At 37.9% G+C, this 17,889-nt stretch overlaps 1 protein-coding gene across 1 annotated transcript in view; it reads right to left on the bottom strand.

Moving 5' to 3' along the window:
* Nucleotides 1–372: 372 nt before the first annotated feature.
* The window catches only part of SLC5A12 (solute carrier family 5 member 12), a 53,609-nt gene continuing 36,092 nt past the window's right edge, over nucleotides 373–17,889 (bottom strand). Inside the window, exons 10-15 of the mRNA XM_039218375.1 lie at nucleotides 15,195–15,262; nucleotides 9,487–9,573; nucleotides 6,386–6,552; nucleotides 5,372–5,475; nucleotides 2,578–2,705; nucleotides 373–525 (exon numbers count right to left, since the gene is read on the bottom strand). Of these exons, the coding sequence (XP_039074306.1) occupies nucleotides 373–525; nucleotides 2,578–2,705; nucleotides 5,372–5,475; nucleotides 6,386–6,552; nucleotides 9,487–9,573; nucleotides 15,195–15,262 (707 nt within the window). The remainder of the gene's footprint in view (nucleotides 526–2,577; nucleotides 2,706–5,371; nucleotides 5,476–6,385; nucleotides 6,553–9,486; nucleotides 9,574–15,194; nucleotides 15,263–17,889) is intronic.

Here is a 17,889-nt window from a genome sequence, read left to right as displayed (position 1 = left end):
TAGGGAATTATCAAAACAAAACTAAACAAAACAAAAAGCTGAAGTTTAATATGACATAAAGCAAAGGGACTAATTCTTTGCACTGTGTTGAAATCCAGTCCTAATTTAGTTCAGAGGGAAGTTTGCCAATGCACTTAAGGCTTGGCTCTTTCTTCTCACATGAAAGCTGGGGTCTTCCAAAGAATATCCTGGGAATTTCCTGGGAATAGTCATTTTATTAGTAGTTATAAATAAGTATAAATAGACATAAGACATCCTTGTCTTCTAGCAGTGACAAACACACAAGTCTGCTAACCAATAGGTACATAGTATGTGGTCTGTGTGTATCTGTGTGTGTATGTTTTGTGTGTGTGTTATACTTGCATACATGTGTTAGAAATGAGTAATCTTCTCTAATGCCATATTGTCATAGCTTTTGTCCTTGGGATCATGGCCTGGAATGTGGACCAGGTTTTCTTGCCTGAGTCCATTCTGTAAGACAGATTCAGCCCCTTGTTTCCAGGAACTGCCATTCTCAAGGTTTTCCTGAGGAAAATGAAAAAAACAACAACAAACACATATTATAGAGTTAGTCTTAATGTATTCCAAATCACTCTCAGTGAATCTTGCTTAGCACCACCTCTCAAGTGATATAATATGATCAAATGATATGATATCAAATCAAATGGTATGTAAATAAGGAAACAATCCATTTCTTAATTCATTACTATAATCATTATGTGTCATTATGTGTCATTATGAATCATTCAATTCATGTAGGTACTATTTCTAATGATAATAAAAACAGAAAGAACAATTTAAATGAGCATTTGCAATATATCTTGTGTTGTGTGAAGAAATGTATATTGTATATCTCTCAGTTATCTATTTCTAATGATAATAAAAACAGAAAGAACAATTTAAATGAGCATTTGCAATATATCTTGTGTTGTGTGAAGAAATGTATATTGTATATCTCTCAGTTAGTATAGTAGCCTTGTAAGGTAGTAGCATTATCTCCTGAGGAGACACAAACCTATGTCTCAGGTGGTGGTGGTGGTGCCCTTCCTTCCTGTGAACAGCAAGGCCTCTTGATCGTAGCAGGGGGACCTGCATGCAGACTCCCCCAGAGGCTGCCCAATGTCATTCTTCAGGAAAGGAACCCAAAAATGACATACTAAGTGCTCTTTCCCACTCACAGCTCGGCCTTGAGAACAGAAGCTGCCCGTATCAACAGGATTTATCATTCATTCCAGGAAATTCTTGCCCAGGAAGATAAGTTGTACATCAGTAAATAGCTTGATTATTTCCTTCTAGAACTTCCTCAAAATGCATTTATCCAAACAATGCAGTGCTTGAGCAGCTGCTTTCTCAACAAAATAGAGTGCCTTCGCATTCTGAACACCTGTCAAGATGGCACTCTCCTTTCTTCAGCAATTGTTAACCTCAGCTTTACTTCACATCCTTATTAATATGGTGTTTTGGGGAAGGAGAACAATTGACCGCTTAGGTGATGTGAGATGGGTGAAGAGTCTGTCTTCTAGAGTACTAAAAGTATGAAATGTGTAGGAATGATGAATGTTAATAAGCCCTAACTAAAAAAAGGAAAAAAAAAACATTCTTGGACTTAATGAGACAGAGAGGCTTGACATAGATAAGACTATTTGGAAACTTAACAGGAAACATTACATCTCCCAAGATCCAGCTGTTGTCAAATGCTGTAATAACTCTGAGGGATTATTGCTCTCTTACCAAATGCACCCAAGACAGTTTTCTTTTCATTCTCAACTTCACTTAGACTCCTGTCCGCGTTCAGTGGGAACCCAAACCTTACCAAAGACATGCCCAATATCCCTCTTGTTAAGGGTGGCATTGCCTGCTTTCCCTGGAGTGATCCCTACCCATCTCTTGGCTGCATCAAATCAATAACTTCAATTTGGTCTGAGCACAGGCTGTTGCTTGTGGCCTTTGGCTGATAGGAGCTTAATGATACTTGGATGGTGACTCTAGTGCTAGTCTAAATTCTCAGTGAGATAAAGGGAGCTGTGCAGCCTGCTGCTTCTCTACCTAAGAAGTTCTCCCAGTCAATCTGACTATATTTACACTTCATGGAGCTAGAGATGTTTGTGTCCAGATGGCACTGTATGGTCTCCTCCAGGTTTTCAGATACAAGCTGAAGTTGAAAGAGGTGAAAGAGTTTACCCAAGGCAAGTAAGACATGGAACCAGGATCACATCCAGGGCTGGCTCTAAAGCCTATGCTATTCACCATGGTACTAGATTGTGCCCCCTATTTTATTCCTTTGCTCCTGTTCATTTTTATATTTTTCCTAGAGTTCACCCTCAGAAGGGTTAAAAGGAATTTTGGAAATTGACCACTTGCAATGCCAACAATTCACCCCAACGGTGCATTTACCTATCAACATATTTATGTGCTCAAAAGCTAATTAACTGAGGTTAACTGAAGCTGAAACTAGATTCAGACTGTAATATTTCTTGCCTTCCTTTCTCACACCACCTTTGCAGATGTTTTAATTGGGCTACAAGGGAATCCCTTTGAGTTCATGTGTGTTTTTCAGAAGCTCAGACATCAGCTCACCTGCTCAGTCCCACTATCATGCTGCACACCACACCAGCACAGTCTTTTGTATTTCTTAGACCAAAAGCAACATAAATTGCAAACAGGTCTAATTAGCAGTGGTTGAATATCCTTGCTACGTTGGAAACCTATTAATGAAAAGACAGATGGATTAAGTGATTGCATGTTTCTAGGTCTTCTATAAGGATTTAAATATTGTATACTTACGAAGTAGGTCACTTCTTAGTATACGGGTGAAAATAGGCCTGACTGGTCAATAGACAGAGTTTGGCAACTGCTCAAAGTGAGTAGGAGGATAGGTTTTAAATATCCACAAACTGTCAGGTCAGGCAAATTCACAGTTTTAGAGTTAAGCAGAGACACCATATTTATTTTTAAAGATGAATTATGGAAAACTCTAATCCTTTGTAGGTCAACATAGGGGATGACAGAGGTCATAATTTCCTCCTTTAGGAAAACTCAGGGTTTTTCACCCAAATCAGAGTCAATATTTGTAAAATTAAAAAGATTATGTTTACCATTTCTTCTTCCTTCCACCTTAATATCCTGAATAAGCAATACCCTGACATTCCCTTCAGCTAATCTAGACTTTCCTGAAACCTTCTTTGCAGTCAATAAAATATACCTATCCAATGTCCCATTCCTTCAAATCCTGCTGTAGAATAAGAGCCACATTGATATTTAAACCAAGATTTAAAGGCTGACAATATTCCCTGCCTAGAACTTTTGCAAATTTTGGTACCATAATAAGTACTCACGAATACCCAATCTCATTCAATGGTAGTCATTAATTCAGTAACCATTTTAGTCTAAGTGTCCCTAAATGAGGTAGCAGAGTAGTGGTTACAACCTTGATCCCATTCCTCCTCTGTATCGGACACTGCCAGTCTACAAGCTTTTTTCTCAAATTTCTTTCTAGGGACAAAAAAATGTAGATTCCTAAAGCTTCAAATTGAAGTTTAAGTGATATAGTTCCTGGCATTATGTTACTCTGTTAAAAGACTTTCAACCAAATAAATTGTACTCCACTTAATAATATTTCTTCTATTAGTGAATGCCTTCTATGTACTAGGCATATTTTAGGAAGATTATAAAATATATCTAATCCTTATAAAATATATATTGTTATTCTTCTTGCATATGTAAGGAAATAATAATTATTCTATGGTTTGGTAAATGATGAAACAATAAATTGAACTTATATGACCTTAAAGTCTGAAACACTCCATTTTCCTTAGTGTATGTGTATGTGTGGGTAGTGAAAAAGGGCATCATGTAACCTCAAACTTCTAACCAAGGGCAGCTCTGAGTAAGAAAAATGTAATCCTGAACCCAACCATTCTCAGGGTATCAAGCAGAGAAGACTTGTCTCTTAATAGACCACAAAAATATCAGACACTTTATCAGCTAAGATAGATACTTCATCTCTCAGGGCAGCAGCTGAGCCTTGCAAAGAAGAAAGAGTTCTTTACTTCACATGGATTTTTTTTTTTAGTTTTTTAACATTTATTTATTTTTGAGAGAGAGAGACAGACAGACAGACAGACAGAGCACGAGTGGAGGAGAGGCAGAGAGAGAGAGAGACACAGAATCTGAAGCAGGCTCCAGGCTCCAAGCTGTCAGCACAGAGCCCGATGTGGGGCTCAAACTCATGAACCATGAGATCATGACCTGAGCAGAAGTCAGACACTTAACCGACTGAGCCACCCAGGCGGCCCTGTTTGTTTTTTTCAAGTTTTTTTTAAAAATTCTAATTAGTTAATATACAGTGTAACATTGTTTTTATTTCATATGAATTTAAATTTAGTTTTATTCTTGGTGAGAGGAAGCCTTTGGGAGATAGTAAACAAAAATATCAAAACTTAGGGCTACAGTTCTCAAAGATAGGAAGGTTGAAAATGAAAATAGAACTCAGGTTTGAAGCTCTGTATTTGTCCTCAATCAAGAACATGTATAATCTGTTTAATGAGCAGGACCTTAGGAATCATGCATTGGAAAAACATCGTCCCCTTCTGGTTGAAACCACATTTGTCAACAGAAACTACAAGACTATGACAGCATCAGTCATGAGAAAGGAGAAGCTGGAAAGGGATGAGACCATTTCCTGTGGATGAGGAGGTTTCTCCCCCAGCAAAAAAAGGAGTTTGCACTTGAAATTTCCCCAAGTGTATCACAACTTTGAATGAATTTGAGAAAGACTCCCCTTCTAATATGTTGGTTAAGGCTCATCTGTGAGATAGGAGGTGTTATGAGAAAAACTCCAGTTTCTTACTTAGATGAAGGAGGAAAGAACTACTCTTAATATTTAACCTTTCTTACTGATTGTTATATTACAAAGGATTTTCTTACTGTGCCTTCTGAGAGCCATGTGTTGCAACATCACTTATTTTTCCCACAATGTATGGAGGCTGTTTTAAAATATATGTTTTATATAGAGAGAGATAGATAGATCTATATCTATATAGATAGATAGATAGATCTATATCTATATAGATAGATAGATAGATAGATCTATATCTAGATAGATAGATAGATCTATATCTAGATAGATAGATAGATAGATAGATAGATAGATAGATAGATAGATAGATATAGATCTATCTATATATATAGATATGATAATCAGGAGAATGCTTTTGCGTATGAGCCTGAAAAGAGTAGACATGTCTTTGGGAAGAAGGGCTTGTTGCTGTGGATCCAAAATCACACCAGTAAGATATCCATCTACCCCACCAATGCATGAAGCTAGCCCATGTCTTTCTTGGCCCCAAAGAGAGGAATCCACATAACCAACCTGTTATGAAGCTGATGATTATCCCAGCAGCAATGCATCCTAGGCAGCCCACTGCACTGTAGTAAAGGTAGGAGAGCGAATACCAGGTGTCAGCGATTGCAGGTCTGTGGATGACAATACCACATGTCAATAGTTCCATGAGTTCTGATGTTATGATCCACAATGACTTAGAGGCCTACTGAGGGTTCACTGTACTGCCTGGAATTTCTCAAAATTCCAACACTTTATTTTTGGCTATTTGGTTATTTTTTTTAAAGAATCAATTGTAGACTAGCTGTGCTCTGTATTGCACGCAATCCAACCTATCCTTGCATTATAAGCATTACAACATATGCACTAAATTATAAGAAGTACAATGAGGAGAGTGCCTTTCATTTCTTTGGTATTATTCACTCTTTAGGCATTTACTAAGCCAAGATTTAGTGCCAAGAATTGTGGCAGGTATCAGAGATAAGAAGATGAGTAAGATGCAGTCTACATATAGGAGCTAATAGACAATTATAAAGTGGAATAGTAGCACCTTGGATTAGGAACAAAGGATTCTGTGAGCATTTGAAAAGAGTATCAGACCCAAGCTTGTGTGTAAGACAATATGTGAGCTTGTTTTTAAAGACTAGTTAGTAGCTAATCAAGGTAGTTAGGGCCAAGATCTAGCACCCTAAGAAAAGAGGATAGAATAAGCACAGGCAGGAGGGAAGAAACATAGTGGACCTAGAAACTATAATAGGTTGATATTATGTGTTCGTAAGATTTATGGAAAGGAATGGTTCTAAACTAAATGAAACTCAGAAGCAAATGAAAGCAAGAAAATGCAGGGTTCATAGATTATGTAGGCAGGACTGCCTACTAGGAGCACAATCCTAGAATGTGGCTTTTCAACGCTGGGCACTGCCCAGAAGGATTCTCACAGGAAAGCATGACCCGGCTCGTCAGACTTCTCCCTGGAGGATGCATCTTCCTCAAACCTGGTTACCCACTCCCTGGGATTTAACATCATCTTTAAGGTCCACACACCTGCTGGATAGCTCTGTAGGTGGTGATTCTGTCACATTTGATGGGATACACTGGTCTGTTGATAAAGGCAAGGGCCATGTCTTGGATGCTGGGGCAGGGTAGATGAAGGCCCCAATGGCCACCCAAAATGACAAGGTGATTCCAGTCAGAAGGCCACCCAGTGCACCCTTGATGAAGGGAGAGAAAAATGAGAGATTTGACAAAACTGTTGAAAGAAAAAGGAGATGAAAAGTCCATGCCTCAGAGATTCGTACTGTCCACCCTAAGTCTTGGCCACATGTGCTGGAAACAGCACACCCAAACTGTTTTTTTTCCCCAACTCCCACAGTGCAGTTTTATTTAGGAATAACTTGTTCCTTAAATGAAAACACAGGAGAATGTTTTAATAGTTACTATTTTTAGGTTTCTAGCAGGAACTTATTTTTCCCCCTCTATTTAGCTGCTTCTTACTATTTAATCTGTCGAGAGACATACAACATGACTATAGTTAACATCACTCTATGGTATATGTGGAAATTGTTAAGAGAGTACATCCTAAGAATTCTCATCACAAGGAGAAGAATATTTGTTCTTTTTTTGTCCATAGGAGATGATGGTAAACTTAATGTAATTATTTCACAAATATGTAAGTCAATTCACTATTCTGTACTTTTTATGTTTATACAGTGCCATGTATCAATTATATTTAAAAACTTGGGGAAAAGCCTATGAAGACTTCAGTTCCCAGTAGAGGAACTTCAGATGAGCCTGTGAAAATCTCAGAAAATGGAGACAATGTGGTGATTTTTTTTATTTACAGCCACTATAAGCTATTATATAGAAATTCTTTCTCTCGTATTTCTTTCCAGGTGATTCTAGCAGAGTCCCTGACTTACAAGCTTGAAGTTTTTTGTTTGTGTCTAAATACTACCAAGCATATTTACCAGTCTTGTCATTTAAGGGTTATACTTCTTGATAGATAAACAGTGAAAAGTCAATGAGTGATAGAGTCATTTCTCCTACAAAGGAGAAAGAGCAGTTTATCACTGACCAGGACCGCTGGAAAATAAAATCTGAATTCTCCCAGCCTCCACTAGAGAGCTGACCCTTCTATGTGAGAGAAAATAACTTGGTAGTTTCTCTGTTTATTCAGAGAAAGACTTTTAGATAACAGGACAGAATGTTTATTCATTATTATTTGGGGAAACTAAAGCAATGTATGTGATTTGAATAGGTATGCTTTGGTCTAGACTTCTAGACCAAACTAGTCTGCAAACTTCTGTTACAAACAGCCAGTTAGTAAATATTTTAGGCTTTGTGGGTCATCCAATGTCTGTCACAGCTATTCAGTTTCTGCTCTATAGCACAAAAACAGATGTACATATTATGTAAACAAAGGGGAGCGGTTATAAGCAATAAAATTATTTTTGGGCACTGAAATATGAATTTCATATATTTGTGGGTCACGAAATTTTGTTCTTTTAATTTTTCCAGTCATTTAAAAATGTGAAAACCATTTTAAGCTTGCAGGCCATACCAAAAACTGGACACTGGCTAGATTTGCCTTGAGGGATGTAGTTTGCTGACCCCTGGCTTACCAGTGAATGGATTTCAACAGGAGGTTCAACCGTCAGTGATTTATAGTAGCTGCCTAGAAAACCATGCTGGGAAGAATTCCATCCCCATGTTGTGGAAAGAGCCATGATGATGAGTAGGATCAGCCATGGCCAGTGATGCAGGGGAGGGAGGTGACCCATATTTGTAATGTTTACCTTCCTCTATCTGGAGCAAGGTGGTTTTCTGGACTAAATGGAAGAACCACAATTCACTAACATAGATAACAAGTTAACGTGTAATGACTAAGATATTCTGTAGTTCATTATTAGTTTTATCATGGTCTTATTGCTTTCCTTCATACTATCTCTCCAAAACATAGCTATCCTTGTCAATCTCAGTATCAGAAAAGTAAACAGAAACAAATAAGACTATAACGAAAGCACTAAAAGTTCCCAAATGCTCCCTACCTATCCATGCTCTTTGCCTAGGTCCATAAGATGTATCTAGGATAGAGGTCAGCAAGGGTCAGATAGCTGTAGTCACCTAATTAGATACCATGTGACTCAAGCTTCATTGAGCACCCTAAAATATATTTAAAAATATGTAGAGCCAGGTTTTTGTAGTCTAAAGGCTCTAAAAATGTTTATGCATATAAGTATATGAATGGCAATAAGTGAAAAAAATGACAATTTTTCTAGACTGAGAAAATTATGATTTTTAAACTGTTTTTAAGAGTGTTATATTACTTTTTAAAGTAAATGCTCATTTTGATTTAAATTTACTATAAAGTCATCCAACCAACATTTACTTAAAGATATATCATTAGGGGCGCCTGGATAGCTCAGTCGGTTAAGCGTCCAACTTCGGCTCAGGTCATGATCTCACGGTTTGTGAGTTCGAGTGCCGCATTGGGCTGTGTGCTGACAGCTCAGAGCCTGGAGCCTGCTTCTGATTTTGAATCCCTCTCTCTCTGCTCCTCCCCAGCTCATGCTCTGTCTCTCTCTACCTCTCAAAAATAAATACACATTAAAAAACAAAAAAAATATACAATTAGCTTGTAAGCCAGCAAAGGCAAGAATATCCGGCTATCAGAATACACCAGTTTTGTTTACTCTCCCCTTCTTAAATTAGTTAATTAAGCTAATTAAATTTGTTATAATTTTAAATAAAATAGAGAAAAAAGAGAAATCTACACAGTGTTTTGTGTCTTCAAAGTTGTCTTTAACCTAAATTATTCCCGAATTCAATATATCTTTTAAATTTCATTTTGTGAGCCCTGAATTTAGGGAGAACATGTAAACCCTAAAGGTCAACACTGATGGCATAACATTCAGTACTTCGTGTCTTCCTCTTACTTTCCTTGTTTTCTGCTTCTAAACAGGCTTCACTGAAGTCAGAGATAGGAGGCTTTGGTTTCTGTTTAGGTCTACCATTGAAAAAAGTCACCATTTTTCCCCCTGGCACAGAGAGATGGCCTTTCCAAGGAGAAGTGAGAAAAAAGAGAAGATATCTGGGCTTCATGAAGCTTCAGCTGGGAATCACGGAGAGCCGTGCAGGATCCTTACCTTCCAGTTCACAAAAGGGAACAGGATTCCCAGAGAGAACAGGCCCAGCATTGGGCCCCCGCACATGCCGTGGATGCTGAGGGCAGCCTGTGGAGCAAGACAGAGCAGATAAATGTGCCCGCACCCCCGAATCCACTGCCAACTGGGATCACTCTCTTTCTCTCTTAGACCCGGGATAAAATTTAATTCTAGTCCTGCCTGTACCACTCATTACCTGTGTGCTTTCTGGAAGTCATTTCTTCCTACTGGGCTCAATGGTAAGTATTATATAAAATAATAAAAATACATGCAACCATACCTTTGTGTGTGTTTGTGTATGTGTGTGTGTGTGTGTGTGTGTGTGTGTGTGTGTATACATACACACAGGTAATTTGGATTTGGTAGAAGTAGTTTTCCCTTAAGGTGGAACTCACTGATTTGTTTACATTTTCTATCTTGTCAAAAAAAACCTTTGTTTTATAATGTACCAAAATAAATATAACTTATGTTTCATGTCTTACAAACTAATCACTTATTCTAATCTTGTTTTAACTATTCTATCACTTTGATAATAATAGATTACCCCACTCCCACCCCCCCCCCAGATGCTGAAGCATTCAGTTGGGACATGGTGGGGAGACCACTAGATACTCCATATCTCATATCCCATTTTCAAGGGCTCCATTTTCTTTGGAGATTGAGGGAGTTTGACAAATGCATTTCCATATGTCTTAGTCTCTAAGTTATTCATCCCATTGCCTTGGCAAACGGCTTTCATTCAACTAAACTGCTATTGACTTGTAGCCTTGTGCCATGACCTTTCAAGAATCTTGGACATACAAGCACTGATATGCATGCAAGTGAACAGGTATGGGCGGGTGCCAGCATGCATGTGCACACACACAGACAGACAGACACACACACACACACACACACACACAGCTATCCTGCAGCACAGCCTCTTTCTTGTTGTTTCAATGCTTCTCTTAGATCTCTTATATCAACAGCTGAGATTAGTATGCTCTATAAAGATCCTATGTGTATCTTAATGTTTGTCAGGCACTGCCTATATGAACTACCTAGGCACTCCAGATAAATGACTTCAGTTCATCCTCACAATTACCCTGTTTAGTAGATACCACTAATTGAATTTTATAGATGAGAAAACTGCACTGACAGAAAACATATTAAAGATATTCCATTCAGAAAATGGAAGAGGTAAGATATAAGAGATTTAAGCTGGCTTTGTTTGGCTATAAAACCCACATTTTCTCTCCTATAGGCAGTCTATGGGGGAAAAAAAGAATGTTTTTTTTTAAACTTTTTTTTTTAATTTATTTCTAGGGGAGAGAAAGAGACAGCGTGAACAGGGGAGGGTCAGAGAGAGAGGGAGACACAGACTCTGAAATAGGCTCCAGGCTCTGAGCTAGCTGTCAGCACAGAGCCCGAAGTGGGGCTCGAACCCACAAACCGCGAGATCATGACCTAAGCGAAAGTCTGACGCTTAACCGACTAAGCCACCCAGGCGCCCCCCAGAAAAAGAATGTTAAGAACACAGACTCTCATAATGGTTCATTTTATTTAAGGGAAAAAATGTTCTTGAAAGTTTCCATCACTAATAGTCAGAATATTTGGATTCTAACTTTGACCCTGCCTCTCATAACTCTGATTTGGTGAATGTTCTGATATTAGTTCAGACACATTCTGTTTCAGTGTCTTCTTTATGAAAAATAGATAGGACCAAGAGCCCATCAAATCCCCTCCATCTGTAATATGAGTTATTTTCTCTAGAAAGATGAGCTGCATGCAATGCATTGTTGTTTGTTTTTCCAGTTTAATTTTTTATGAAGTCAATGTCACAGATAGATCTTTGACAAGATAAAAGCAGATAAGATTAAAGCCGATACTCTTCCCTAAAGTCAATACTTAATTCAATATTCCTGACATTTCCTCTGCTGATTGATAGCATGAATTCATAGTCGCCCTGGTTGCTGAATTTGGAAGCTAATTTACTACCTAGTATATAAGAGAATCAATAAGTTAGGAAAGGTGTTTATCCCTCCCAGTGGAGGAAAATACATTAACAGTCTCATAAAGTCACCAGCCAATATGTTTCTGTATAAAAAGGTCTTCACATGATAGAAAGAGAAAAAAAATCAAGAGTTTCTGGCTTTTGAAGATATGTATTTATGTAACTTACACGGCTGAACTAATGTTAATTTTTATCTTTGTTTCTGTTGTTGTTCTTAAATAGGTTCTGTTGAAGGAAGATTTAAATCTCATCCAACAGCTTTCTTCTCAGCAGGCAAATCTCATGTAAATTGCTCCTGCAAACTGGGGGTGATGAAAAAGAGCATGTTTTTTGGGCTGGGGGTTGCCTTACTGGCCTTAGCTTTCTCATGTATCAAGTGGGAATCATGATGCCTGCTTCCTGGGTTTTCCTGTGAGTAATCAATGTGTAATCTGAGAAAGGTCAGAGCAGTGACTAAGCACTCCAGAGCACATAGTGGGCACCTCCTCAAATGTTATCTACTATTATTGTTTTCTTTTTTCTTTTCTTTACATTTTAATTTTAATTCTAGTTAGTTAACATACAATGTTATATTAGTTTCAAGTGTTATCCACTATTATTATCTCCTTTAACTGTTATTACCTACTCTGTTAGTGAGCTCTCTGACTCCCGAGGCATGTCATTTGATTGTTGGGCTCTTTGGAGACCTAAGAAGCACTTTCTTAACTGGAGAGAAGAATATGCTTGGAACTCATTACAGCCCTTAGCAGAACTAGATGATAGTCATTAAGATAGAAGCATAATCAATAGAACAGCCTTTCTGAAAGTGAACTCTGCAAATCACTAGTTAACACATGATCTTTGCTGCTGTTCCCTGCTCCCTCCCCCTGTTTTTGCCACCACCCTCACCCCCTGTGCCCTCTGCCTCCCTCCATATGGTCTATGGTCACATTTTAAAGTAAAATTGGGGGGGGGGGGCAATGGATGCCTCAGTCGGTTGGACGTGCGAATTCAGCTCAAGTCATGATCTCACAGTTCATGGGTTTGAGCCCCGCATCAGGCTCTGTGCTGACAGCTAGCTCAGGGCCCGGAGCTTGTCTTCGGATTCTGAGTCTTCCTCTCTCTCTGACCCTCACTTGTCCATGCTGTCTCTTTCTCTCTCTGTCTCAAAAATAAATAAAACCTTAAAAAAAATAAAGTAAAACTGGGGGTTCCCGGCTGGCTTAGTTGGAAGAGTGTGCAACTCTTGAGATTAGGGTCATGGGTTTGAGCCCCATGTTGAGTGTAGAGATTATTTAAATGAATAAAACTTTAAAAAATAAATTTAAAAAATTTTTTTACAAAGTAAAAATAAAGTGAAGCAGATTTCTTTATTTTACGACTTCCCAGGGCCTTCAATGTGCTAATGTGGTTGTGGATTTCTGAGAAGGGCATGCAGTGTGCAACATTTCCCAAATGTCCTTGACATTGGAAATTTGCTTGCTTAGAGCATTTCACAGAATGAAGGTCTCCAGAACACACTTTATAAAGTTCTAAGCTTAAACAGTAAAAGGACATTTGCTGAAGAAGATTCTAGTTGCCCACCTAGGCACCATCCACAAATACACACCATGAGTATGGAGTGGCTTTATGAACACGATATTAAACCTGGCTCTATCCCTTATGCCCATGAGACTTGGGCCTCAATCATGCCATGTGTAAAACCTGAATATGAATGTTGTCCCATTATATTCAATATAGCAAAGCTGTTTGGAAAATTAAATAGGGGAATTATAGTTGCCTTTCTGCATCTGTTAAATCAGATGTATTTAGAGAAATGAGAGGGACATCCTATGGACAATATCTATCCTAGGAAACAAGAGATCAGAATTTTCATTTCTTGCCAACCAGCATCTCCTCAAATGTGTGAACAGTGGGGAATACATTTTAAACAATTAAGAACATGGACCCAGCATATCCATCTAAATAAGGACAAGCAGATGAGAACATCATTCATAATCATCCCTTCTTCACTGCAAGCTGAAAATAAAATACTTTATTTTATACCAGTCTTGTAGGTCCTTGTGTATTCTAGATCCCTTCCTACATCAATTGGAAATAAGATTAAACTGCAAACATTTCTGATAGAGAACAGTTTAGTGATTGAAATTCTTGCTAAAATCAGCATGTTGATACTTCCTTAATAGTAAATAATGTTTAGGTAAAGGGGAGAAAGCAGTGGGGTACAAGCCCTCAGAGTTGACTTCTAAATGTGGTCCCCATGAATGCATGGAAGTAAACTTGATAAGATAAAAGATGCTGTTGGGGTCACTAAACCTGTCAGTGCTGCTGTGTGGATGAGCAAATAGCAAAGTGCTCCAAAAACTGGGAAGAGGTTTTCAAGAATCTGTGATAAAACCGTAGGTACCTAGCTTACTGGAGGGAACACCGGGTTTCCAGTCCCACAGTTTCTTATATGTAGACAACTGAACTATCATATCCCTCAATCTCCCTGACTTACTCTCTGGAGCTCAAAATGGAAAGAACGTAATCTGTGTAAGTAGTCATTAGAAGGATCAAGTCAGATGCACAGCTTTGAAAAATAAGACGTGTTCTGTAAAAATCAGTGATTGCTATTCATAAACCTTTATTCATATCTTTGTTGAAGCAACATTTGTTGAACACCTATGCTTTTCCAAGATAACATAAAGGATGTTGAAATAATGCAAAGATGGGATGCCCAGAAGGCTTAGTCATTTAAGCACCTGACTCTTGACTTTGGCTCAGGTCATGAGCTCACGGTCATGGGATAGAGCCTTGAGTCAGGTCCTGCGCTGGGCATGGAGCCTGCCTGGGGTTCTCTCTCTCCCTCTCTCTCTCTGCCTTACTCCTGCTCATGTTCTCTTTCTTTCAAAATAAATAAATAAACATTCAAAATAAGAAATTATGCAAAGATGCAAGGGAGATATAGAGGACTGAAGTAGAATCTGAAGATGGGCTTATCTGCTGTTGCTTCCAAGGTGGCCAATTTGCAAGGGGAAGAGGGGTGGCTCGGGAGACTTGAACCATATACCTCCCTCAGACACTGACAAGTTGTGAGAACCTGAGCAGGGTATTTTCACTCTTTTCTGTAATTATCTACAAAATGAAGATGCTGAACCATATTATCCTTGAGGTTCCTTCTAGTACCGTCTTTTTATGGAAAGGGAAGTTGGACGTACGGGAGGCAGTTCATCCTGGATAATAGATAGAAGTGGGCTCATATGCCAGCTCCTCGCTCCATACTTTTGTGACTCTGGGGTAATCATTTCACCTCCTTATTTCTTAGTTTCTTTATCTGTAAAGTTAGTATATTAATCATGCTACCCTGAGAGAAGTGATAAAAGCTGAATGTGGTAAAACATTTGGGATTGTGTACCTAGAACATAGTGCTCCATTAATAGCAGTTGTTATTATTTTTCTTGTGATTATAATTATCATTACTACTTTTATTTCAGGATCATACATGCTCAGATCTGGATTTTAAAAGGGCAGTGTACCATAACTGACTTCCATTAGTAGCTTTTAAAAGTTTCCCCTTCTGAAAGCAATTTTGGTTGAAATTTTGCATGCTTATTTAATTCAGACCTGGTATCAGAGTCTCAGCATATGGCACTTGGAGGGATAGGCAAAGCCTTAGCATAGAAAGTGGCCAAAAAGTTACTATGAAATCACAGGTGACTTTCCTCCCTTTCATTACCTGCACGACACCTCCCATGAGAGATGCAGCCACAGCCATGGAGGTACACATCACGCCAAACAAGAGACCTGAAAGAAAGAAAACCCGTGACCATCATCCAAGCTGGCTTTGAGGGATTTAATGAGCTCCTGCCCAGGCTGTCTCTGAGGAAGCCATTTTGGAAGGGAACTCAGTGAGAACTGTCTTTGCCACTCAGCCATCACAAGCCCCAAGAGGGTAAGCAAGGGAGAGTTTGTTCCCAGTCAGGCAAAATGAGCTGGAATCCAGCCTTAAGGAGTTTTCTCTCTAGGATTCAGGAAGAAAGATATCATGTAGATGCAACATGAAAATGTGGAAACGACACTGGTCTGGACTAATCCAGATCAAATTAGTGGGAAGTAATTCCAAATGTGACCACTCATCAAAAATCAGCTGAAGAAATTACTAACCTTTCTGGGATTCAGATAGCTTTTCATCGTTAAGACGTCTAAAGTATACATTTTACTTCACGGCGTTTGCAAATCTGTAATGTTTTTCTAATGTTTTCCTTTAGTGTTTTATTCATGTCATCATTATGGCCCTTTGTATATTGCATAATGATTTATTTGTTTACATATCTATGTGGGAGCCCTACCAAGGCCATCAGAGTACCTTGGCTTGAAGCATTTCACACAGGGCCTCTAATACCAGAGGAGCTCGCCCAGTGAAGTAACATAGATGTCTTATTCATCTTTTTAAGACGATGGTTCTTTCAAACCACCTTTTAAAAAATAATTGTTTTTATACATCTTTGTGTAAGGATCATCTTAAAATTACATTCAATTCTCATTGATTTGAGAACTAAATTAAGAGAGGGACAAAGGGACAAAGAGTTGGAGATATAGACAGAGACACAGTGACAGAAATGGAAAGAAAATGATTTTGTGTATTCTGCTTGAAATTATCTCTCAGCTAAATATCTAGCTCAGTTCCCAACATGATTATTAATTCAATTTTATGGAGTACTGACAATATGTCAGGCACTTTACAAATGCCAGTGCTATAAAGTCAGAATCTGAATCCTGTCCCAAAGATCCCACATTCTAAGAAGGTCAGGAAGGGACTACACATAAATAATACATCCAATAGTGCCTATACATAGAAAGTACCATTCATTTGCCATTATTATTACTATTATTATTATTATATTTCAGGCTTAGTACATGATATACATGATATATATTATAAGGAACTCACTCCTAAAATGAAATCAGGCTAGCAATGCTCAATGCAACATTTTCCAACTTCTCAATAAGATAGAAAAATAAGAAAGCTCATGACAACACTAAAAACCAAATTTGATCAGTTAAAACATTTTGGGATTCTAAAACTATTCTCATTATCTTTAAAGATGATAGACTGGACTGCAAAAAACAGTATTTTCCCTGATTCTGAACTGCTTCATGAATAAGAAGAAGAACTCCATATACCTGAAAAAATATCAAAAGACATGTTTGCTGTCTACCACTGATTTTCCTCCTGCTAGGCTAACAGTTATCTGTTCAAGTGAAATTCTAGGCAGCCATCTCTCAATCCAGGGGTTCTATTTTTTTTTTTTTTTTTTTTTTGCTGACTAGAGAATTGATTCAGTCCCCCTCCCCTTCAAACATTATATTTCCACCACCAGATTACAACCATTACAATCAATGAGGCGGGAAATGTAGGGAAAATTGGTGGGACTTCATAGAGACCTAGAGTGAATGGCACCGCAAATAAAACAGTATATGTGGGAGGGAGAGAAAGTTCCACAGTTGCAGCAAATGCTATGAATTTTATAAGTGCTATAAAATCAGGATCAGACAATAAACCATGGGCATAGAAGATATTTATACTATCATAGAACATATTTATTAATATCTTCGAGAAATTGGGAATTGTACTGGAAGTAATGCCCATCCACCTGCTATTAGCTTTAATCTATGTTCATGACAATGAATAGAATCAAGGCCATTCACCTACCTAATTAACAAACATGTGGTCAGCATTGATCTTTCCTTCTTTGTTTAAGCATAAGTAGAAAAAAAAAAGAAATATGGAATCCATGGCAAAATATTGCCAAACAAATGAATATATTAACCTAAAAGCTCAAATACGGAGTATGCTTTGTAGAAATAATTTACTTTAGGAACCAGAAGGAAAGTATTTAGAAACTGTTTGGCAATTTTAATATGATGCAAAAACACATAGACTCAATGAAGCAAACAAGTTCAGGTCAAGAGAAAGTAAATGAGATGAAGAAAGGCAAGATAGGATGCAACACCAATAAGTTTAGATACGGATGGGTCCAGGTGGGCTAAGGAAGGACTATAAAGAAATAAAAAATGATAATTGATCAAGTACTTCCACTCCTAAGTAGTTACTAAATAGAAATAAAAATATGTTCATAAAAAGACTTGTATAAGAGTGTTCATAGCATCTTTATTGTTTATAAACTCAAACTGAAACAGTCCAGGTCCATCAACATAAATAGAAGTTTAAAAAACTGTGGTATATCCATATAACATCATATTACTCAAAAATAAAAAGGGATGAACTACTGATATATAAAACAACATGGATAAATCTCAAAAACAAAACCATGCTGAGTGAAAGAAGTATTACAAAAACAGAGTGTGTGCTGTGTGAGTCCATGTATATGAAATTCTAGAACAGGTAAAACTAATCTATGGTGGAAAAT

Source organism: Hyaena hyaena, unplaced genomic scaffold (genome assembly GCF_003009895.1).
Source record: "Hyaena hyaena isolate Hyena2069 unplaced genomic scaffold, ASM300989v1 scaffold_753, whole genome shotgun sequence".
Lineage (NCBI taxonomy): Eukaryota > Metazoa > Chordata > Mammalia > Carnivora > Hyaenidae > Hyaena > Hyaena hyaena.
This window is presented reverse-complemented; position numbering and strand designations above follow the sequence as displayed.